The 23153-nt window shown below is 51.2% G+C and overlaps 1 protein-coding gene across 4 annotated transcripts in view; it reads left to right on the top strand.

Annotated features, from left to right (window-relative positions):
- Window positions 1–23153, top strand: part of ITPR1 (inositol 1,4,5-trisphosphate receptor type 1) — a 314683-nt gene that overhangs the window by 166444 nt on the left and 125086 nt on the right. For all 4 annotated transcript variants that reach the window (XM_079122175.1, XM_079122176.1, XM_079122174.1 and 1 more), the window contains 10 exons: window positions 1745–1906; window positions 2010–2180; window positions 2665–2727; window positions 3854–3991; window positions 6566–6691; window positions 8635–8835; window positions 10952–11203; window positions 13767–13892; window positions 16252–16380; window positions 20973–21093. In XM_079122175.1, coding sequence (XP_078978301.1) covers window positions 1745–1906; window positions 2010–2180; window positions 2665–2727; window positions 3854–3991; window positions 6566–6691; window positions 8635–8835; window positions 10952–11203; window positions 13767–13892; window positions 16252–16380; window positions 20973–21093 — 1489 coding nt within the window. The remainder of the gene's footprint in view (window positions 1–1744; window positions 1907–2009; window positions 2181–2664; window positions 2728–3853; window positions 3992–6565; window positions 6692–8634; window positions 8836–10951; window positions 11204–13766; window positions 13893–16251; window positions 16381–20972; window positions 21094–23153) is intronic.

Genomic DNA, 23153 nt, shown 5'->3' with positions numbered 1-23153 from the left:
AGGTCCCTGTGAGGTGGCCTGTGTGTGGGCCTCTTGCCCGGGACAGAGAGGGTTTAAGGAGGTATCCCCCCAAGTGCGTATACCACAAGGTTAGGTTTAAATGGTGAGAAAACAGAAGCGAAAGACAAAGAGGGACTCAGAAGAGAGCGAGCCTCCTCACACCAGGCGCGTCCTCACTGACGGGCTGTGGTGTTAGCACACAGCAGAGAAGCAGTCTGTCTTTCTGTTGTTCCCGTTGTGAGTCCCTCCTACAATACCACGGGACTCGGTTTCAACTGACAACGTTGTTGTTGTTGTAAACTCATCCACCTGCAAGCTAGGAATTGGGCATAAGCACCCTATCACATCGTTCTTCTAAATAACACGCTTTGGGGGATCGTTTGGTGCTGCATAAAATCCTGCTGCAGAGCCCTCAGGATTAAAACGCTCAGAGTTCTGTGGGTTGGCTGCCAGGGCCCCCATCGCTGGAACCGGGCAGGGTAACAGTGGCCTCGATGCTGTCAGCCCTGGGAAGGTGGATTAGCCACACCTGTACAGGCTGCTGATGGAGCTCCTCAGGTGCAGACCTGGCTCTTCCGCAACTGACAGAGTGTTTGAGTTCAGCACGGTGACACTCCCTTGGGTCACCTGACAGGTGGCTGTCCGGCCATACAGTGCCACGCTCCGTCCTCACTCTGCTTTCCTTGTTAGCTCCTCCGTTTTTCGTTCTTTCGGTTGTAGACACGATATTGGTGCTGACACAATAGTTGACTAGCAGTGCCCAGTTGTGGGTGGTCCACAATTTAGTCCATGATGTGCTTGTTAATTCTTAGTTACAGTTTGTAACAGGATAAGTACAGAACAGAGTCATGGTTTGGGCACTTTTGTGTGCGTGTGTCTGTGTGTGTGTGTGTGTGTGTGTGTGTGTGTGTGTATGGTGTGGGGGATTGAATTCAGGGATGTTGTCCCCAGACCTTTTTATTTTGAGACAGGGTCTGCTATGTTGCAGAGGCTGGCCTCAAACTTGTGATCCTCCTGCCTCAGCCTCCTGAGTCACCGGGAATGTAGGCGTGCACCACTGTGCCCAACTTGCTCTGGGCGCTTTTAAGGTCATTTAAGACTGCTACAGTATGCAAGTGGATGATCTGTAAACTTGGTGTAGACATAGATATCTTAATAGCTACGAACTAGAAATTTTAAAAAGCTGGTCCTTTACCACAGGTGGTTTATCAAGCACTGAATCATAGCATCTTAAATAAAAAGTGGTAACTTAGGGGAAACATCCACTTGCCCTTTTCAAACCAGAGATGAAGCACAGCAGCAGAACACTGTGACCCGGATGTCTGTAATCTGGTTGTCGTGCCAGTCTCGTTAGTTTGGTTTAAACTTGAACGCTTACACTAGCCAGGTACGCGGTCCACACCTGTAATGCCAGTGATTCTGCAGTCCAAGGCAGGAGGATCTTTTAAGTTCAAGGACAGCCACAGCAGCTCAGCAAGGCCCTGTCTCAGAATGAATGGACAGGGGACCAGGACACTGGGGATGTGACTCAATGGTTAAAAAAAAAAACAACAAAAAAATCATTGACAGAACATCCTGATTGTCCCCTCCCGTCACGAGGTTGAAGACCAAGCAAGGCTTAGCACTAAAGGAGCTGCATCACGTGAAACGGGGCAGAGGGTAGAACTCTGGGCGCGTCAGGGCCCGGGTGCGGGCCAGACGTCGAGGTTCACGGGCTCTGCTTTCCCCTGTGTCCTGCAGCGAGGAGAACACCCCGCTGGACCTGGACGACCACGGCGGCAGAACCTTCCTCCGCGTGCTGCTCCACCTGACCATGCACGACTACCCGCCCCTGGTGTCCGGGGCCCTGCAGCTCCTCTTCCGGCACTTCAGTCAGAGGCAGGAGGTCCTGCAGGCCTTCAAGCAGGTAGCTCCCGGGGGCCAGCGCGTGGTCTGCCCCCGGGAGGCCCGCGTGGCCGCTGGGCTGCGTCCCTTCAGGCCTGTGCGGCTGACGCCTGGCGTTCCTTAAGGTCCAGCTGCTGGTCACCAGCCAGGATGTGGACAACTACAAACAGATCAAACAAGACCTGGACCAGCTGCGGTCCATCGTGGAGAAGTCGGAGCTCTGGGTGTACAAGGGGCAAGGCCCCGACGAGGCCATGGACGGTGCATCTGGTGAGAACGAGCACAAGAAAACCGAGGTGAGAGCGGCAGAGGCCAGGGCCCGGGCGGGTGGGCGGGCACAGGCGAGGCCCCGGGCGGTGGGCGGGCCTCTCCGGCTAGGGCGCTCCTGATTGGTCCTTGGATGCGAATGCAGATTGTAGGCGGGGCTTGCTGAAGATTTGCTTGTTAAGTCAGGGTGGCAGCCGTTCTCCTAGGAAGCAAGGTACAAGATCAAGGTTTAGCCCGGGCCTGTGTCTCCAGGCCACCGGGGCCACGCAGGAGAGACCCGGGCGTGGAGGGAAGTCCCGCCACGTTTCCCTCCCGGACACCCCGGGGATTAAACCTGTTCTGCAGCCGTGGCCGGGCATCTCACTGTCGGGTGTAGACAGATGTCTTAAAGGCCCAGCGTGACTGTTGGAAAACTGCAAAACTCCCATTCTTCGTGAAAGGCGGTGCTCCCCCTAGCAATCCACACTCCCCCAGAGCTGTGCAAACCACAGTTGCGTTCCTTTTGGTCCCTAGGAGGGGAACAAGTCAGAAAAGCACGAGAGCACCAGCAGCTACAACTACAGAGTGGTCAAGGAGGTAAGCCCCCGCCCGCCTGCCTTCTCCCCTCTTCAGGCCACCCCCAAACAAAGGCGGCCTGTTCTCTCTGATGTGCGGATACTTAGGGTCAGGACAGGTTTCACTGGATTAGAGAAGCGGGTGAAGGGAAGGGACCAGGAGAGACAGCGGAATGAGTGGGTCGCCACTCTCTAGTGCTCCCGTGTGGACACATGACCTGTGAAACTCCATTGCGTACAGACACAGGAACGGGAAATTCTACTTGTGTGTGTGTCACACGTCAGAATACACTCTCCCGTCGGGTATAACCAAAAAGAACAGCTAAAACAAAAGTGAATGATCCTCCAGGGAGCTCTAGTTAGTGTGGTCCAGTCGAAGGCAGGAGCGCCTGCATTTTCTTCTTCATGTGAAACAAATGATTTTGTTTTTAGTTGCAGGCAGATACAATACCTCTAATTTTTTAAATTTGGTTTTAGTCGGAAGTGGATACCATACCTTTATTTTTTAAAAAATATTTTTTAAGTGTATTTCTATGTGGTGCTGAGGCTCGAACCCAGGGCCTCAGGCATGCTAGGCGAACACTCTACCACTGAGCCACAACCCCGGCCCCCTTCAAGTAAAATTGAACAGGGAGAAAGAGGAGGCCGGGGTCCAGCGCCCGCAGATCACAGCCTCAAATTCCAGGTCAAACGCGCCCTGCTATTTCTTTTGGTGAGGTGGGTTCCTGCCTTGAGGAGGTGCAGCCTTTTTACAGGCACCCCGTGTTGTTGATGCAGGATTAACTGAGGTGATGACCAGGCGTCCGTCCACGCCTGGTCCGTGGTACCCCCAGAGACAGGCGCCGTCCTCTAGAAACCTGTGCCTCAGGTGCTTCAGAGTCGGCAGGAGCTTGGTCCTTTCTCACCCCAGAGCCAGCTCTTCCCGCGTTCTGGGCCGTTTAGACCCCTCACAGGGTTTGCAGCGATCTCGCTGAAACCGGCCCCCTTGTCCTCCAAGTCATGATCCGCTGATTCTGGGAGACACGTTCTGACGTGGATCTGGTCCTCCCGGGGCCGCTGCCTGTTGTCTGGGTTGCTCACGCGTCAGGGCACTGTCTCTTTCCCGCTGTCGCTCCCGCGGGGCGTGCTGAGTACTGCTGCTCCCCCAGATCCTGATCCGGCTCAGCAAGCTCTGCGTGCAGGAGAGCGCCTCGGTGCGGAAGAGCAGGAAGCAGCAGCAGCGGCTGCTGCGGAACATGGGAGCCCACGCGGTGGTGCTGGAGCTGCTGCAGATTCCCTACGAGAAGGTGAGCTGGTCCACGCGCAGGGCTGCCGCTCCGGGGTGTCCCCACCCTCCGTGACTGGGGACCCTCGGGGAAGGCCAGCCGGGCAGCTCAGGCCTCATGACACTAAAGCGGTTTCAGGCAGCTCCTGTGGAGCAGACCTGCCCCCGTGCCATTTCTAAGAGTCTCTGGTCCTGTCGGGTTGCTGTAGATTGTCCTTGTAGTGGACGGGGATCGGATTCAGGGGAGCAGGTGCCCAGATCCTCGGCATCTGGTTTGCTGCGAAGCCCTTGTGAGAACATGCATTCAGTCCTGCAAGGGCCAGAGGGGCTTCGTGCTGTGCCCGTTCGACATGTAGAAACTGAGGCGTGCGCAGGTTCGGAGTCCAGGGGCCGTGACTCGGGTGTGTTGAGTTCACAGTGACTTCAGGGAGGCTGACTTGCTAGTGCAGGGTCCCCGAAGAGGCCCCCTGCCCACTGAGGTCTCACAGGCTCGCCTGAGCTCTTGTGGTCCTGCAGATGAGGTGCGGATCCTCAGCAGCTCCCTTTAGATGAGGACGCTCTGGTGGGGAGCGTCCGGATGACAGAGGGCCAGCTGTGCTCCATGATCAAGTCGGGCCCTCTGCTGCGAACGTTCCAGGAAGCTCCTGCACAGAGCCCTCCTCCTCAGTCATGGGACCCTGCAACTCAGGCGGGTCAGGCATAGCTCTCAGCAGCCCCCGGTTCAGTGCCAGCTTAGTGCCCCGGGAGGACCATGCACAGCTGGCCTGCTGCTCCCGTGGTGTGAGAGCCCATGAGGATGGACCCAGCAGGCCCACCTGCCTCCCGTGTGCGGGAGTCCACTGGCCCCAGCTAGTACCCCATATCATGGGTTTCCTGGTGAGCAATGGACATCCGTGGAGCAGTGTCCATCTCCCTAGGCTAGGCTGCGGCTTGTGGTTTAAGGGCACAGTGGTGTGTGTGTGTGTGTGTGTGTGTCTTTGCTCACTTTGGGGTGGACATGGCCATCTCCGTGCCTGAGGACTGTGCACGGAGCCCACCAGCAGGGAACCCCTTGTGATGTGAGGTCTTCAAAGCTCATTTGCCTGGTAACAACCTGGATTCAAACCCAGAGGCTCCTGGGTGCCTGGACACCGGCAGAGCACGTCCCAGTGGGACGGGCAGGTGTGGTGCTGTTGAAGGTGCCTGCTGTCCACCGGCAGCGGCCGTCTGTCCCAAGCCCTCTGACTTCTTCCTCCCCTCCACTCCCGTCCATCAGAGACGGATTTAATGCCTACCGTGCCCCCCAGGGCTTGCCGTTCAGATCCCGTATCCTCCTGCTGTTGTGTGATGGTCAAAGCAGGTTGCTGAGATTCCTTCTGTCACTTGTTCCTGATGGGGACGTCCTATTTTCTCACAGGGTTATTCTTCTGACCAGAGGTGAGAAAACCATAAATATGGGCCAGACACAGCAACCGTCTGTGTCTGCACAACATGCCAGAGTGACAGCTGCACTTCGGAATTGTTACCTGAGTGCTGTCACTACTTGATTTTGCTTCTTGACCCACTAAGCCTAGAATATTGACTGTCTTGCCCTTTCAGAAAAACTTGGCTGACCTCAGTCTAATCCAGAACCAATGGCCAACATTATGCGCTTTTAGTATCTGTTTTAGAGATAAGGAAACAGGCACAGAGAGGTTATGTAACTTACTCTAGGTCACACAGCAAGAGTTGTCAAGCTGGGATAAGAGCAAGGGAGTTGTTTTCCAGGCCCGTGTCCCTCATTGCCATACTCTCCTGCCTCTGAGATGGGGTGATGGATGTGAGATGTCTTAGGGGACTGTTGGGGGCTATGGGAATCTGAAGGACGATTTCCATTGTAGGGACTCTCATTCTGGTTTTGCTCTCTTAAATGTTTTCTGACTTAGAATTGGGCAGAATGAGAATTGGCTTTATATGCTTGTCTTATCACAGGATATTTGACTTTTTACAAGCACAGACTTTTTAATACATGAGATACTTCCGTTACGTAGAATGAGGATCACGTGATCTTGTGTGTGAGCATCACGTCTCATGCACGTGGAATGCGGGGGAAGGCCTGTCCCATTTCGCAGGGGGAATGCTCAGTCCTGGGTTTAGGAAGCCACCCGAGGTGACCAGGAGGTCCGGCAGGTGCTCTTGGTCTAGTTTTGGCGTAGGACGTTTCCGCTCTGTCCTGTCACCTGCTTCTGGACATTAACGTGCCTCTGACAGGTCGGGAACTTAAAAAAGTGTGGCCGGAAGCTGGGGACGTGAGCGCCCGGCACCCGGGAGGTCTGCCCTGGCCTGCCGTCCTGCCGTTTGCAGAAGCGAGGTTCAGAAGCTACAGCATGGCGAGGCGGCAGAATCCTGTGCCCTATGGCCTTTGTCCTGAGCACAGTCTTTCTGTGCCCAAGACTAGTGGGAGGGAATTCCACGCATCCGTGAGGCTGCCTCTCCGGGCGGGGGCGCGCCTCGGTGGAGTTCACACTGAGCAGGCCCTCGGAGTCGCCGGATTCCACCTTCTTGGGAGGTGTTGGAGTGGAAGTGGGCACCCCCGCCTGGCCTGGCCATCAGTGCTGTCCTTCTCTGTCCCCCACAGGCTGAAGACACCAAGATGCAGGAGATAATGAGGCTGGCTCATGAATTTTTGCAGAACTTCTGCGCAGGCAACCAGCAGAATCAGGCCTTGCTTCATAAACACATAAACCTGTTCCTGAACCCCGGGGTAAGACTGGAGGCCAGGGTAAGACTGGAGGCCGTCTGCGAACCTGCTGGGAGGGGCTGGAACAGCTTGTCCTGCTGCTGTGACTTCGGGGGCTTGTGATGCAGCATATTCGTTCCAAAGGGGAACATTTTGACCAGCTGACAGGAGGACATAAATGTTCTCCATATTTTGAGAATAGGAGAGGGGTGCAGGGGAGGGGAGAAGGGAGGGAAGCCATAAGTGCAAAGGAGGATATGTTTCTGAATTTTTTTTTCCTAATTACATCCTTTATTGTATCAAACGTAGCAATATGGAAATGCTAAATCTCACTCCCTAGCCAAATGCATAACAGAGCTACACAAAACTTCTGTATTCCATTTGAGTTTGTTAAATACATATTTCAAGATATATTAAATATGCATTACACATTTAAAAATATTGATAAATATATTACATATGTATTACACGTTTTTAAATAGTACCTAATCTTGCATTTCCTTTTTTTAAATTTAATACACAATGGCTCCCTTTGCAGATCAACTCTATGAATTTTTCTCATTCTTTTTGGTGGCTAGACAATATTCCATTAAATGACTGTAGCTTTTTAAAAACTATTGCTATATTAATGGGTAATGAGGCCATTTATAATTTTAGGCTTTGTAAATAATACTGCAGAGGACATCTGTGTAAATGTACACAGTAGCACTCGAGGTTTCCAGAAAAAAACGTTTGCTGGAAGGCAGGGTGATATTACTTGTTTGTCTTGTTAAGAAAAGGAAAAGGCAAAAAAAGATCAAAAGATTGGCTGAGTGTGGAGCCCAATGCCTGTAATTCCAGTGGCTTGGGAGGCTGAGGCAGGAGGATCACAAGTTCAAAGGTAGCCTCAGCTATTTAGTGAGACCCTATCTCAAAATTAAAAAATAAAATAAAGGACTCAGTGCTTAAACACCTCTGAGTTCAATCCCTGGTACCAAAATAAAAATAAAGAGATCGAAGCCCCTACCTCACTCCAAACATAAAAACTGAGTAATTGTGCATCAGGGGTCCCCAATAAAGCTACTGAAAGATAACACAGGAATTTCTCATGACCATATGATAAACCAAGTTTTTTTTACACAGTGTGCAAAGATCACTAATTATAAAGGAAAAGACTGATAAGTTGGAGTTTGTTAAAATTTAAGTTCGGGTCACCAGATGTCACCACTAAGAACATCTTGGTGTTTCTAGTCGCGAGGCAGAGAATGGGACAGGACATCACGGTGCTCACGTTCACAAAGAATCCATGTGCAGAGCATCCATAAGCAATCCGGAAAGGTCAGCAAGGGGAAAACTCTACCACCCACTTATAAAGACTGGCAGAGCACTCGAGTGGAACTCGTTAGTAGAGAAAGTTGAAATGGCCAATGGGTAGGACATACTGTGAGTCGAGTCATCAAATGCAGATTTATCTGGTGCCTCCGCGCACCGTAAGGTAGGACTACACTTAAAAAGTCTGGTGATTCAAGCACCGTAGGAGTGGGAATGGCAGTGGAGCACAGATGGGTACCATCTCCCAAAAGCCGTTGACAGCATCTTCTGAAGCCCAACATGTTCATATCCCATGATTTGAATTCTGCTCTTGGGTGTGAACCCAACAGAAATGTGTGATGGTCAGATCATGGGGTGGGGGTGGAGAAGGCCTCTCTCCCTGTCATCCATTTAGCTGGATGCTGATTTATCTTAGAAAAAGCTGACTAGCCAGGCTGATGGCACATGCCTGTCATCCCAGTGGCTCGGGAGGCTGAGGCAGGAGGATCACAAGTTCAGCCTCAGCAACTTAGTGAGGCCCTAAGCAACTCAGCAAGACCCTGTCTCAGAAAAAAAAAAATGCATCTCCAGGGGCCGAGCACCACCCTCTGCGTGTTTTTCACGGGCTCCCACCAACCTGCGCCGGCCTCCTCCTGACCGTCCCTCTCCCGTGGCAGATCCTGGAGGCCGTGACCATGCAGCACATCTTCATGAACAACTTCCAGCTGTGCAGCGAGATCAACGAGAGGGTGGTCCAGCACTTCGTCCACTGCATAGAGACCCACGGCCGGAACGTCCAGTACATCAAGTTCTTGCAGACCATCGTCAAGGCGGAAGGGAAATTCATTAAGAAGTGCCAAGACATGGTCATGGCTGAGGTGACGATCCCACACGCTTCTGGGGACCTCTGTGTGGGAACGTGAAAGGGGCCCGGTCCTCCCCGTGGACTGCGTCCCTGGCAGGAGTCCTGTGGGAGGGCAGCGTGTCACTGGGCGAAGGTCCCTGTCTGTCTGTGGGCTGGGGCAGGACTCTGATCCGGGTTTTCATTGCAGTGAAGCTGTTAATTCTACGGATGTCCACTTGCATCCTTGAGCGGGAAGTGGAAGAGAAACAGGGAACCAAGAATATCTCGAATGGGGGTTCAGTGTGGTCAGGACCCAGGAAGCCAATACGGCTTTCCCACTCACGGCTTATGACTTTTATTTATAGTTACATGATTCGTTACCTTGAATTTTTTTTTTGTTACCAAGGATTGAACTCAGCAGTGCTTCATCACGAGCCACATCCCCAGCCCTGTTTTTTATTTTATTTAGAGACAGGGTCTCACTGAGTTGCTCAGGGCCTCGCTTTTGCTGAGGCTGGCTTTGAACTCGCCATCCTCCTGACTCAGCCTTCTGAGCCACTGGGATGACGGGCGTGCACCCTGGCGCCCAGCTGTCTCAGGTCATTCTGTCAGATCATGACTGCAGTGTATTTAGTCCTTTCACTGTAGAAAAAATGAAATCTTGAGTCAACTCAAGATTTGGATTTCTAACCCCGTCTACTTTTCCGATTCCGGTGGCACCAGAATGGTGTGGTCAGGAGAGTGGGCTTAGTGAGGACAGGAAGGCAGCTGTCCTGGCTGTGTGACTTGGGTCGTGTTACCTGGCATCTCAGTGAGCATTCCCGTAAAGTGAAGTACAGTGTAGTTCACTCGGAAGAGTTAGCGAGTGGATTAAATGGAACAACAATGAGTGGTAGCTGACTTCTACTAGAGGCCAACCGTACTCTGGATACGGGTCTGAGCAATTTGCATGCAATAATTTCCTTATTCTATACAACAACACCCTGAGCCAGAGACTGCACGTGTCCCAATTTTTATTTGCAAAGAAACTGAGGCACAGCAAGATTAGGTCATGCATCCATTTCAGTCAGCTTTTTCACTGCTGTGACTGAAAGACCTGACAAGAACAGTTAGAGGAGGAAGAGTTTATTCTGGGGCTTGTGGGTTCAGAGGTCTCAGTCCATAGATGGCTGGCTCCATTCTTTGGGGCCTGAGGTGAGGCCGGGCATCATGGTGGAAGAGTGTGGTGGAGGAAAGCAGCTCAGGACGTGGCACCAGGAAGCAGAGAGAGAGAGAGAGAGAGAGAGAGAGAGAAAGAGAGAGAGACTAAGCTCGGCTCACAGAAGACATGCCCCAAAGGCACACACCCCACCTGCCTGCAAGCACAGATCATTTACTCTCCATCAGTGGATTAACTCACTGATGAGGTTAAGCCTCTTACAACACAGTCATTTCACCTCTGAACTCTCTTGCATTGTCTCATGTGAGCTTTTGGGGGACACCTCATAGTTAAATCATAGCACCATCTATCTTGCTATCCAGCACATAGAGCATAAAGGTCAGTTGTTATAAATAAGTGAAATCGGCCTTTTTTCTCCTGACTTATGCTCTAGCCCTTTTGGGATCTTCTGTAACTCATCTAGTGCTGAAAGCGACGTATTCATAGATTTACGACGAACCGTGTCCTAGGGGCTGGTTATAAACAGGAGTGCCGAGGCCTTTTGATGAACGTTGAAAGGGTATCTGAATTAGAAGTATGTAATCTGAGATCGAAGAGATAAAACAGTAGATGAAAGACTTGAAAAGGTGCTTTGTACAGGATAAGAAGGAGAGGAAACCTTTAAAATAGGAAAACCACAGCCTCACCACTAGGCTCGGAAACACAGGTGCGAGTTTGCAAGCTGTGTGGCCGCTCGATGCATACGTGGTGGGTAGACCCTCACGTCCCCTAAGATTTTTAAATAGTATAAATACTGTGGTATTTCCGTCTGCAAGGGCTGAAAGGATAATTGAGGAGATTTTTAGTCAGTCGGTCAGTTACTTGATTGAGTGAAATTCAGACGCGTCTGGAATACAGGCCCCAGGGGTCGGGGACGGGCAAGGCCCAAGAGCATCCCTCCTCCCCCGCACGTGGAATCGCGTACGGCCGCCGAGCCCTGCTCTCTCCGCAGCTGGTCAACTCGGGAGAAGACGTGCTGGTGTTCTACAACGACAGAGCCTCCTTCCAGACTCTGATCCAGATGATGCGGTCGGAGCGGGACCGGATGGACGAGAACAGTCCCCTCATGTACCACATCCACCTGGTGGAGCTGCTGGCCGTGTGCACCGAGGGCAAGAACGTGTACACGGAGATCAAGTGCAACTCCCTGCTGCCACTGGACGACATCGTCCGCGTGGTCACCCACGAGGACTGCATCCCCGAGGTGAGGCTCCGTGCAGCCCCGGCCCGGCGCCGCGGGTCCCTGGCGGTTTGCAGACCTGCCCCGGTTTTGCAGAGAGACCCCGTTCTGCTGGAGCCGCAGCTGTCCTAGCGTGGGTTTTGTGGGGACAGAACCTGGGGAGAGTCCGTCTCTCTCTCTGTCCCCTCCGGTGGGGAGAAGCCTCAGCTCTGAGGAGCTGGCTCAGCCTGTCGGGCAGAGGGGACGCGCCCTGGACGAACTTCTGGCCCAGGGAGGAGGAGAGGGCTGAGATGCACGCAGGGCACCTGAGTGTCACTGACCTTTGTCCAGAAGTTAATCCTTTAAAATGAAAACCGATGACAGAAACGTGAATGGCCCCCATGAAAAACTTAGGAATAACAGGGACCCATGAGAACATTAAAATGACAGAACGTCACCCCGCGTAACCAGCGCCTGCTAAGATCTCAAGCCCACTCTCCCAGACCTGCTTTTCCCTCTTCACAGAAAAAGGGGTCATACCGGGTATATGTTTTCTCCTAGAATATTTGAGAAGACATATTCTTGGTTTATATTGAAAACTAAAAATGGATGTGTAGCATAAGGTGCATGTGAAATATATATATACTATCATGTGTTTAGTATCAAATATACTTTTTTTCAGATTTTTTTGCAAAAAAAAGTGCATTTTAAAAACTTTATCAAAATGATAAAGGGGTTAACCATGAAATGTCTCCTAATCAGTTCCCTCCACCCACCACACAGAAAATAATTATTTTCTTGCGTATCCTCTAGTTTTTGTGAATAAATATATATAATACATATATATTATATATATTTTATATGATCAATGAATATATTGGTATATATACATAGGCATGTTTTATTTGCCACCTCTTCTTTTTTTTTAATACAAAAGGTGACATTCTGGACACTGTTCTGTCCCTAACACTATATAATAGGTTTCTTTCCATATCAGCCTATGGGCATAACAGTCAAGTGCCCTGTACATATCTTAGCCCACTCCTCTTTTTTTTATTTTTAAAAAATTTTTTAAATTAAAAAAAATTTTTTTTAGTTGTAGATGGACACAGTACCTTTATGTGCTGTTGAGATCGAACCCAGCACCTCCTGCATGCTAAGCAAGCGCTCTACCACTGAGCCACAACCCCAGCCCCACATTCCTGTTTTATATTTGCATAAAATCCCACTGTGCAGCTGTGCCGTGGTTGTCCTGAGTGTGAAACTAACTCAGGATAGTAGCAGGTTCTAGCAATTATGAGAAGAACAAGAAAAGATTGCTTTTTTCCTGACAGACTTGGTCACAACGTTACATTTCTAAACATTTAGGTTCTCGTGTATCTGATGGATGAAAACTGCAGTTCCACAGTTTTAACTTACATTTCTTTTAGGCATAAGGGAGATGTAGCGTATTAAAACTAGTATGAGAGTCAGGTGTGGCGGGGCACGCCTGTAATCCCAGCGACCTGGGAGGCTGAGGCAGGAGGATCGCAAGTTCAGAGCCAGCCTCAGCAACTTAGCAAGGCCCTAAGCAACTCAGTGAGACCCTGTCTCTAAATAAAATATAAATAATGGCTGGGGATGTGACTCAGTGATTAAGCACCCCAGGGTTAAATTACCAGTACCAAAAAAAAGAAAAAAAAAATTTAATGACATATGTTGTCATTATCATAATGCTTTTAATTTCTGTGTCCTTGATGCTTACTAAATGAGCTCAAACCCCTTTTCCTGTTTCTCTTCAGATGTATAATATTTCTTTTTAGTTTATTTAGTTTTAGATGGACACAATACCTTTTATTTTTTTAATGCGGTGCTGAGGATCAAACCCAGCACCTCACACGTGCTTGTCAAGAGCTCTAGCCCTGAGCCACAACCCCAGCCCTGAGATAAATAATACTGCTTTAGGAAAACATTCTAGAGCTGGGGTTGTGGCTCAGTGGCAGACCACTTGCCTAGTATGTGTGAGGCACTGGGTTCATTTCGCAGCACCGCATGTAAATAAATAAGTAAAATTTTACACAAGGTCCATCAACAAGTAATAAAAATATTTTTAAAAAAGAAAACATTCGACCACATTTTTTCTGTTTGCTCTTGGGATGTCCGTCTCAGGCACTGACCTAGATTTTCTTCCTTGGCTCAGGCATTGCAATCACCTCTCAACCTGGCCCACCTCTTCGGTGCCTTGTCGTGAACACGAGTTCTTAATGTTTTTGTTCGTGCATTATAATTATACATAATAGGTGGGTTCGTTTTGACTTGTTCATAAATGCATATGACACAATTTGCTCCATTTCAGTCCCCAGCAGAAGTTCTTAATTTTGATGTAGTCACACTTGTCTCCCTCAGAAGTCATGAACAACCCCTCTTCCTAGAGCTTGATGCTCTTGAATTTCCTAATTATGTAATTTTATAATTATAAATTGGGAATATTTAAAAAAAATCACGGAAACGAAAACCTGGAGAAAATGGACGGCTCTTGACCCGGGCTTCTCACTTGGAAGCTGAGTCTGCTGATGAGTTCTCTGTCCGTCCACCACGATGAGCCCCCAAAGCTGGTTTCTGCCTGCAGGTTAAAATCGCCTACATCAACTTCCTGAACCACTGCTACGTGGACACGGAGGTGGAGATGAAGGAGATCTACACCAGCAACCATATGTGGAAGCTGTTCGAGAATTTCCTCGTGGACATCTGCAGGGTGAGCCTTGCAGAGCTAAGGAGGCAGAGGTGCGGTGTGTGTCCGTCTGCCGGCAGCTCTGTGCAGGCAGGAGGGCAGCGGTCACGTCCTTGCGGCTCTCGTTCCTCGAGTCTGTGGCTCTTTGCTCGGGTCTCTTTCCTTCCCGTCCTTTTAACTGAGGACGCATTTGATTTATTAGCCTCCGGGAGGACCTTCCAGCTGGGTCTGTGGGTGATGACCTGGCACCCGTTAGGGTGAAGTTCGTAGGGACTCTTTCCCCTGACAGTCCATCCGTGCTTGGGGACACCTCCCTGAACTTGAGCATCTGTCCCCTGCAGTCTGGTGTCGAGGGTCCCACAGAGCCAGTCACCTTCTGTCGGGGTCTTAAGCCCCCTTGCTCTTCTCGACCAGCGGCAAGGGAAGGGGACACTCCCCAACAAGGCCAGACCGGGATAGGTAGGGCCGACTGACCACCCGCACCCAGCCCTCTGGGCAGAGGACAATCAGACGCATCAGGGAGACCCGTCACAGCAGGAACTCGTTTATTGAGGAAGTCACACAGCTTTTATGTAGGGTGGGGGCTAGGCGGGAACCAATCAGCTTCAAGGTCAGCAAGGCAGGGGGGTTCACGCAGGCGAGAGTCCCACAGGACGACATGGCAAGCACGAGCTGATCACGTTCGCGGAACTGTTGTTAACCAGTCCCTGACGGTGGTCCGATTCATCGTCACCAACCCTTGAAACCGCCTTTGAGCCCTTGATCTTGCTCACTCGCCAGGGAGTAAGGAGTCAGCCTGAGTTAGTTAACGTGTCATTAGTCCCAACAACCTTCTCTCTCGCCTGCCCAGCCCAGAGGCAGGGTGGACCTCGGGACACTTACGTGGTTTTGCCCTGAGCTTCATATTCATTCTCAATATCTCCCAGTCTTATAATCCCCCCAGTGCAGGGTTTGGGGCGTAGGCTTGTGTTTCTTTAAACCAGGCCTTTTAACGTTTCTGTAGAAGACTGGTCAGCGTCCTGGGCTGTCTGTCTCTGTCGTGAGGACTCAGCAGCCCTGGCTGCCTGAACCCGTGGGGTGGCTGGTGTTCCTATAAACCTTATTTATTAAGACAGCCACTGGCCCTTGATCTGCTGACCCCTCCATTAAATTGTTCAGAAATGCTGTGAAACCACTTCTTTACTTGATTCTGCACAGGGATTCTGAAACCACCCAGCATTAAGATTACAGCATGACTGTCTATTAATGAAACTTGATTTTTTTAATCTGTTATTTAAAAATTGCAATCAGTTTCATATCTGAAATTATAGGGCTTCTAATTCTAATAATCAAAACTATTCTCCAGTCCTATAAATGGCTAATCTTTTTTTTTTTTTGAACAGTTGATAGATGTTTATTTTGGAAAAACAGTAATTGATTCAAGCAATTTAGCAGAGCCTGCTAATGAAAGCCAGTGGTTTTACTGCCAGTATTTTTTATAGTATATTTGAAAATATCATCTGCATAATTTTCTTGGTGGTTATTATAGAGATTACAATACACTTAGGTAAATTGTCAGAGTCGTAAATGGCTAATCTTATTCTAAGCAAAATTTAAGTAGCCCACAGGGGGACATCTCAGGGGTCTGCTCACCCTAAACCCGGCTAGTCGGTCAAACGCTGGTTTAACAGGAGGCGAGATCATGTGGCAGCCAATAAGAATAACCAAATCACAAGTGCGTGTTCTACAGTTTTCCAATTTTCCTGCAGAATTTACTCCACATCTTGGTTTTGAGTGACAGTTACCATGGCAACGCCATACTCCTGAATTGTAGCCCACCATCGGTTTTGTTTCTTTAAATATTTTTTTTCGTTGTAGATGGACACGGTGCCTTTATTTTATTTATTTATTTTCATGTGGTGCTGAGGATGGAACCTAGTACCAGGCCCGCGCTCTGCCACTCAGCCCCAGCCCCAGCCCCAGGGCCACTCTTTTGAACTGGGAATCTCAGTAAAACTTGAATTGAATGACAGACTATGTTAGGACCAGAGCCCACAGGACCTCAGGCTTGTTCCAGACCCTCTCCATTATCTGGAGCGGGGCTGGCGCCCTAACCTAGCTGCACGCCTTTCTCAGGAGGGTAGTTCACCCACCGGGTGGGGGGAAATCCAGACCCCTGTGGATCCTGTGCCACAGCTGCTCTTGGGGGCCTTAGGCCCGCTAGGCCCAGGCAGCCCCTTCCCGCCCCGCCTTCTGTGACTGTGGGACACCTTCCTTTCCACCCTGCATTGCCGTTCCCTCGCAGAGGGGTGGGTGCCTCTGGCCTGGCGTCATCGAGGGAGGGCGGCGAGAAGTACCCTCGGTCGTGCAGGGGGTCGGCTCTGAGCGCCTGCTCGTCTTCCAGGCCTGCAACAACACGAGCGACCGGAAGCATGCGGACTCGATCCTGGAGAAGTACGTCACGGAGATCGTGATGAGCATCGTGACCACTTTCTTCAGCTCGCCCTTCTCGGACCAGAGCACCACTCTGCAGGTGAGAGCTTGCACGCCCTCCTCCGAGCTTCAGGAGGCGTCTTCCGCGGGGCGGTCCACAGGTGCCCGGGGTAGAGAGGGGCCCACCTCTGCGGCAGCAGGACTGGCCGCCTCCCCTATTCCAAAACCCACGGATGCTACGTCACTTCTGCCGGTGGCACCCAGACGCGCGCCTCCCGCGGATGTGAAATCACCTCCGCGTCGCTCTGAGGCGCACCGCTGCGGAAAGGGCTGTCCGCGGTGCTGTTCAGGGAAAAGGACGGGAGGAGAGAGCAACGTGGGACTGGCACAGGGCACGTTTCATCGAGTAGCTTCAGCCCCTGGCCTTAGAGTCTGCAGATGCAGGGCGGGGGATTTGGAGGCCTGACGGCAGCGAGGATGCTTCTCACCACCGTGGCTCTCTTGGTCGTAGGTTTCCTTGGGTTATGTTTTGAACTGGGGTCAGACCAGGGCCTCGCTTAGTAGAGCACCACTGAGCTCCATTCCAGGGCTGGGTATTGATTTATTTCCTTAAATCCCTTTTCCCCTTTCAGTCTTTCCCTCCCCACCTCCAGTCTTAGGGAAGAACCTCTCAAACAGGTGCTAGCTTAGCGCCTCTGTTTAAAACAGCAGAAACACCCAGAACTCCCCTTGTAAGCTGGGGCATATACCTAGAGTTCATCAGGAGCCCTGTGTGGCTGGAGTGGGAAGCCGATGAGCCCAGACAGCAGAGCTGCTAGTTGCCGGGCTCCACGGGCCCCATTTTCAGGGAATTCTCTCCAGATGACGCCTCTTGCATTTGTGCAGTGCACGACCCTGCACCCTTCCACAGTGATTCTCAGTGCACTCAAGCCTGGAATCCAGATCTACTGGATGTTCATGCTGTAGTTTTCCCTTGAAAATATCACGGTTATTTTCCAAGGGAAAAGCAATCCAGGGTCCATACGGCTCACTGTTGCCTTTACTAGGTACCCTGTGCTCCAGACAGTGTGCGAGAAGAGGTCATGGGAGCCGCAGGGCTGGGGATCGGCTCTGTCTAGATGCCAGGTGGCATAACCTTGCCTTGGGGCCTGGGTGGTCTGACTCTGCAGGTTGATTATACAGCGTTCAGTGAAGTACATTCTCCTAAGAACTGAGGGAGATCGGTTTTCTCATTTATTTTAGAAATAGGCTCCGGCAGTTAGTCAAAGTAGCTCAGGTGTAGAGCCGCCTTTGGAACATCAGCACGTGGGTTCCGAGCTGTCGGGGAGCCGGCGCGCACGAGATGCCCAGTGCACTCACGAGCCGCTCGCGTTGAGGGGCCAGTCAGGAGAGCTGCTTCTTGGTTAGCAGGTTGTAGTCCCCTCTCTTGTAGAGTGACAGTTACCATGGCAACGCCACACTCCTGTGAACTGGGAAACAGCATTGCAAAACCAGGATGTGGGAGTAAATCCCGCAGGAAGACTGGAAAACTGTGGAACACGCACTTGTGGTTTGGCTCGTCCTACTGACTGCCACGTGAGCTCGCCTCCTCCTCCTGGTGAACCAGTGTTTGCCCGACTGTGAGGAGAGGTAGAGCTCAGCCAGGCAGGATCCCAGCCACTCAGGAGACTGAGGCAGGAGGATCACAGATTTGAGGCCAGCCTCAGCAGCTGTCTCAAAAAAGGATGAGGCTCAGTCATAAGGTGGCCCTGGGTTCAATCCCCGGCACAAAATAGAGAGAAAAGTAAATCTTCAGCATAATAAATGCTCTGAATCCCTGGCGAGACTTGGGGTGTCCACATGCAGTTAGAATACGAAGTCTGAGTTTTTAAGAGGCGGCTTGTGGATTTCTGAAACACTTCCTGAGTCCCCTTTGGGTTGCCCGTCAGACTTCTTCTGTTGAAAACTGTCTTATCTCCCTAGCAAGTGCCCCCCTCATCCTGCCCCACGCTGGCGAGGGAGAAAGGTGAGCTTGGGTTTGACGTAGTGTTCAGTGTGCGAGTGGAAGGTCCAGGAGGCAGCCGGGAGCGTGGAATTCCCGGAGGAAGAGTGGAAGATTGGAGGTCAGTGTTGGGTTCAGAACTCTGTCCTGCCGTCTGAACTTGGGTAGGGCACTAAACTTGAAAACTTCTTTTCTTGTATCTCCAAACAAGGACATAGCATCAACCTTGCAGGTTATAGTAAGAATTAGATCTTACAGTGCGATGCCCGGTCCACAGTAGGTGATTTGGACACGGTAGCTTGTCCTAGTTCCTGCTAGCTTCTGGAAGGCATTTATGCCTAACGTCCTGGTTGCCTGTATAGCTCTCTTTCTGTTAGACATGGCATTTTGAACAGCACCTGGTTGCTAATCTGTTGGGTGAGCAAATGAAGTGCTAGGCTCGCAGAGAACTAGAGAGAACACAAACAATGAAGGACAGGCTATAAAAGAAGCCAGAGGAAAGTCAAGGAGTTCTCATGAAAGTCAGAACCTAAGAAATGGGAAAAGTTCTAGAAGAAGGTGATGGGCAACCGTATCAGTCAGCTCCAAGTGACTACAGCGAAATGCTGGAGACCACTAACTTAGGAATAAGAAAAGGTTTTTTTAGCTCACAGTTTCAGAGGTTGGAAGGCCTGGTACTTGGATTAGCTCAGTTTTGGTAAGGACAGCGGGAGCGTAGGAGCAAAATGAGCTGAACTGGAGCAAAAACAGAGGAAACAAAAAAGACAGGGGAAAAAAAAAAAAAACCCACAGGAGTCCCCCAGTCCCTGCCAAGGACAGACCCCAGTGATCTAACCTCCCACAAGCCTAAGGTCCACCAGCTCCCAATAGCACCACCTTGTGGACAAAGCCCTCAATTACATGGAGTCCCTGCGGGATACTCAGTTAAAGGTAGCCCAGGTCTTAGCAGCGGTCATGGTTGAGTGAGCTGATGCCCCCAGGCTGCCCAATGCATTTGAGCCATTAGGAGGCAGAACTCAGAGCCGTGCATTCCTCCTTCCTAGGCTCAGATGTCAAATGGGACCGCGCAGATGTGCAGTAACTATCGGCTCACTCCAACGAACTTGGTCAAGGGCTGCTTCTTGCCGAGTCAGGCGGCCGGGCTCTCATTCCACATCCAGCCCTTGTGAGGCGCCACTGCCTCCTCCTTAGGGATAGGAAGCAGCCCAGGGCGGCTCTCCTGGGGCTCTTGGAGTGTGCTGGGGAGCAGCCACAAAACTCTGGAGGGGTTCTTGACCCATTTCTCTTGTCTGCACACCTGGATGATTGAGATGTGGGGAGATTCTGAATATTTTATTCATGTTCCATTTTCTTGCAAAAGATGTTTTTTTGAGGGGGGGGCACTGAATATTGAAAGCGGGGCCACTGTTCCACTGAGCTACGTCCCAACCCCCCCTTTTTTAAAAATTTGAGACAGGATCTCCCTAAAGTTGCTGAGGCTGGCCTCAAACTTGTGATCCTCCTGCCTCAGCCTCCCAAATTGCTGGGCTCACCCAGCACAACAGGCTTCCTGTCCCCCCCCCACCCCCCCAGCCCAACTTTCCGTGTTTTTCTTTTAGCTGAGAAATCTCTTTAGGGTCTCCAATACTTTTTTCTTTGTTGTATTAGCTTCCAGTGTTTTCTAGAGGGGCTCTGTGAGTCAGCTCCCTGTCCCCAACCAGAGACAGCAGAGTAAGCAGCTCAACAGTCACAGCGACCTTGTCTTTGCAGGCCCAGAGCCTCCTGTGGATGGAGACCAACATTTATAATCCATGTCCCATGGATTAAGTGGATGTCTGGGGTCTTGTGCTTTAGAATGAGCACAGATTCATACCTTCCTGGTGGGACAAATCCTCCCATGCAGTTAGCTTCCAGCTGTTCCTCCCTAGTAAACGAATAGTCATGAAGACGACCCGTCAGACCCTTCTCCTCTTTATACGTTGAAGATGTTGCCGGAAATAGAGACTCCTCACTCAGGCTCAGATCCACTTCTCAGTTTGTGTTTGCCAGTTAAAAATGTATGTTCTACCCAGAGATAATGAGTCTAAGTCGACTTTGGAGTTAACTTGCCCAGTCCACTTACTTTATGTTCACAATGAAGCTAAAGCTCAGAGAAGTGAAGGCATTGACCTCAGGTCACACAGCTAGCAGGTAACTGGGCAAGTTCTGGGACTTGGATCCCACTGTCAGTTTCTGTGGTTGCACTTCATCAGATGGCATCGCATTTATCACTGCCTTCAAATGCTTCTCAATTTTCCTTCTTAGATAGGCGCCGGCGGTCAGCTTTCTGTCACTGTAATGAAATGCCTGAGATAATTCTAAAGAGAAAAGGGTGATTTGGCTCATTGTCCTAACAGGTGCCTGTGTGAGTGGTTGGCCCTGGCTTTGGGCCCCGTGGAAGCGGCAGGTCATGGCAGGAGGGTGTGGTGCAGCAGAACCTCTCATCGCATCACAAGCCAGTGGGGAGAAGGCTGGGTCCCTGGTCCCCTTCAAGGGAGTGTCCCCAGTGACCTAAGGGCCTCCCACTGGGCCCTCCCACCTCCCAGCAGCGCCATCCTGGGGACAAGGCGTCTGATGCCCTGGCTTTTGGGAGACGCTGGACATCCAGCCCAGCGGCTGGGCGCCTCCCGCTCTGGCTGGGTCCGGGGTCCTGGCCGTCCCAGTCACCCGCCCGCCCTCCGCCTCTCTTGCAGACCCGCCAGCCGGTCTTCGTGCAGCTGCTGCAGGGCGTGTTCCGGGTCTACCACTGCAACTGGCTGATGCCCAGCCAGAAGGCCTCGGTGGAGAGCTGCATCCGGGTGCTCTCGGACGTAGGTGAGACGTGGCGCCGAGTGGGATGCGGCCTCGCCCCCGGGCCTCCTGCGGTCGCGCGCTGCGGGTGCCGCAGAGCCGCTCACAAGGAGGCCTCCCGGATCCCTCGGCCTCCCCTTCAGCTGCCCGGCCAGCTCTTCCCACAGTCAGAGCCATGAGTCCAAAAGTAAGACAGGTCTGGAAGGTTCCAGGGCAAGCGCGGGGCAGCCTCCTGCACACCAGTTATTAGAGGCCAGGGGTCCCTCTGCAGGACCCTCCCCAGACCTGAGGCACCCTCCCGCCTGCCCCTCGCTGATAAGCCTCTGTCCCCGCTGCGCTGTCCTGACGCCTCCCACGGGCAGCTTTGAAAGGAAGTTAAGGAAGAAGCGAGGAAAATCACTTCTCTTGACATTAGCAGATGCTCCCCACGACCCCCTGCAGTACTGGGGAGGGACCCCAGGGCCTCACAGGTGCTAGACAAGCATCTACCACTGAGCTCCACCCGGTCCCTTAAAATATCCAGCAGCTGGGAGGCTGAGGCAGCAGACTCACCAGTTCACAGCCAGCCTCGGCAATGAGGCCCTGAGCAACTCAGCGAGACCCTGTCTCTAAAGTTAAAAAAAAAGGGGGGCTGGGGATGTGGCTCAGTGTGCACCCCTGGGTTAAATCCCCAGTACCAAAAAAAGAAAAAACCCCAAAACAAAACCACTTTTCTTTTTCCTTTTTTTTTTTTTTACATTTTATTTTTACAGACCGCATTTTGGTTCATTGTATACAAATGGGGTACCACTTTCATTTCTATGGTTGTGCATAATGTAGAGTCACACCATTTGTATAATCATACAAGTACATAGGGTGATGATGTCTGTCTCATTCCTTCATCTTTCATACCCCACCCCCTCCTCCCTCTCATTTCCCTTTATGTAATCTAAAGTTCTTCCATTCTTCTCTCACCTCCCACACCCCATTATGTATCATCATCCACTTATCAGGGTCTTTGGATTTTTGGCATTGGCTTATTTCAGTTAGCATAATAGTCTCCAATTCCATCCATTTACCTGCAAATGCCATAATTTTATTCTTCTTTATGACTGAGTAATATTCCATTGCAAAACCACTTTTCATTTGCACAAGCTGATTTCACACACTTCTGGGATACAGCATGTACTGATCACATGGCCGTAATTAGGCTTTCTTTGTGGTGGGAACTTCGGATTCCTCTCTTCTCTTGTGGTTTACTTGAGATACACAGGTGACTGTCGTAGGCCGTGGTCACCCACTGTTTCATAGAGCACATTCTAGAACTTCTTCTTCCCATCTGACTCTATGTTGATACCCAGCATCCACTTCTCCCCTTTGCCATTGCCGGTCCCTAGTGACCACTGTCCTCCTCCTTCCATGAGAGCTGCTTAAGAACACAGCCTGTTGTTTACCCTTTCCCACCCTCTTAGTGCTGTGTGCAAAGGGGTGAGCCTGCCTCCACTTGAAAGGGTTGTCACCTTGGAGGGGCCACTTCAGCCCTGCAGGGAGGGACCAGAGGACAAAGACTGATGTGGTTCTTAGCGCTGTGGCATCCTGTTCGGCAAGGGTAGATCGTGTTTATTGGGATCCGTTGCCTGATTTCAGTGGCCTGCGCCTGATTTCTTTTGCTCCCACTTGGTAGAGGCTGGTGTCTTCTTCCTTACGTTGCAGCGTTTCACAGCAAGAGATGAGGATTCGAAAGTCTAGATGCTGACGTGAGCTGCCAGAGAAGAGAGAGGGACTCCCCAGATACCTTCTGCTCTCCCCAGACAGGATCGGAGGTCACAGAGGATGTGCTTGTTGAGACCAAAGGAAGCGTAAGGGTGAATCCCTGACCCAGAAGTTAGTTGGTTAAGATTCAAACAAGCCTCTGACCTGAGTAGCTCCTCGCTCGCGAGAGAGGTGAGAGAGATCCGTCTGTCGTCTGGTCAGGGAGAAGGAAAGACGAGGACAGATGGTGTTTGTGAAATGGCAGGGAAATAAGCCCAGAGGCTCAGCCGGGGACTGCGGGAGGGTCGCTCCTCCTGAATCAAGCCACGCCTGAACTCCTCCGTGTGTGCTCG

The sequence above is a fragment of the Sciurus vulgaris genome, assembly GCF_902686455.1.
Source record: "Sciurus vulgaris genome assembly, chromosome: 19".
NCBI classification, from domain to species: Eukaryota; Metazoa; Chordata; class Mammalia; order Rodentia; family Sciuridae; genus Sciurus; species Sciurus vulgaris.
The sequence above is the reverse complement of the archived record's forward strand: the minus strand, read 5'-3'. Positions and strand labels throughout refer to the sequence as shown.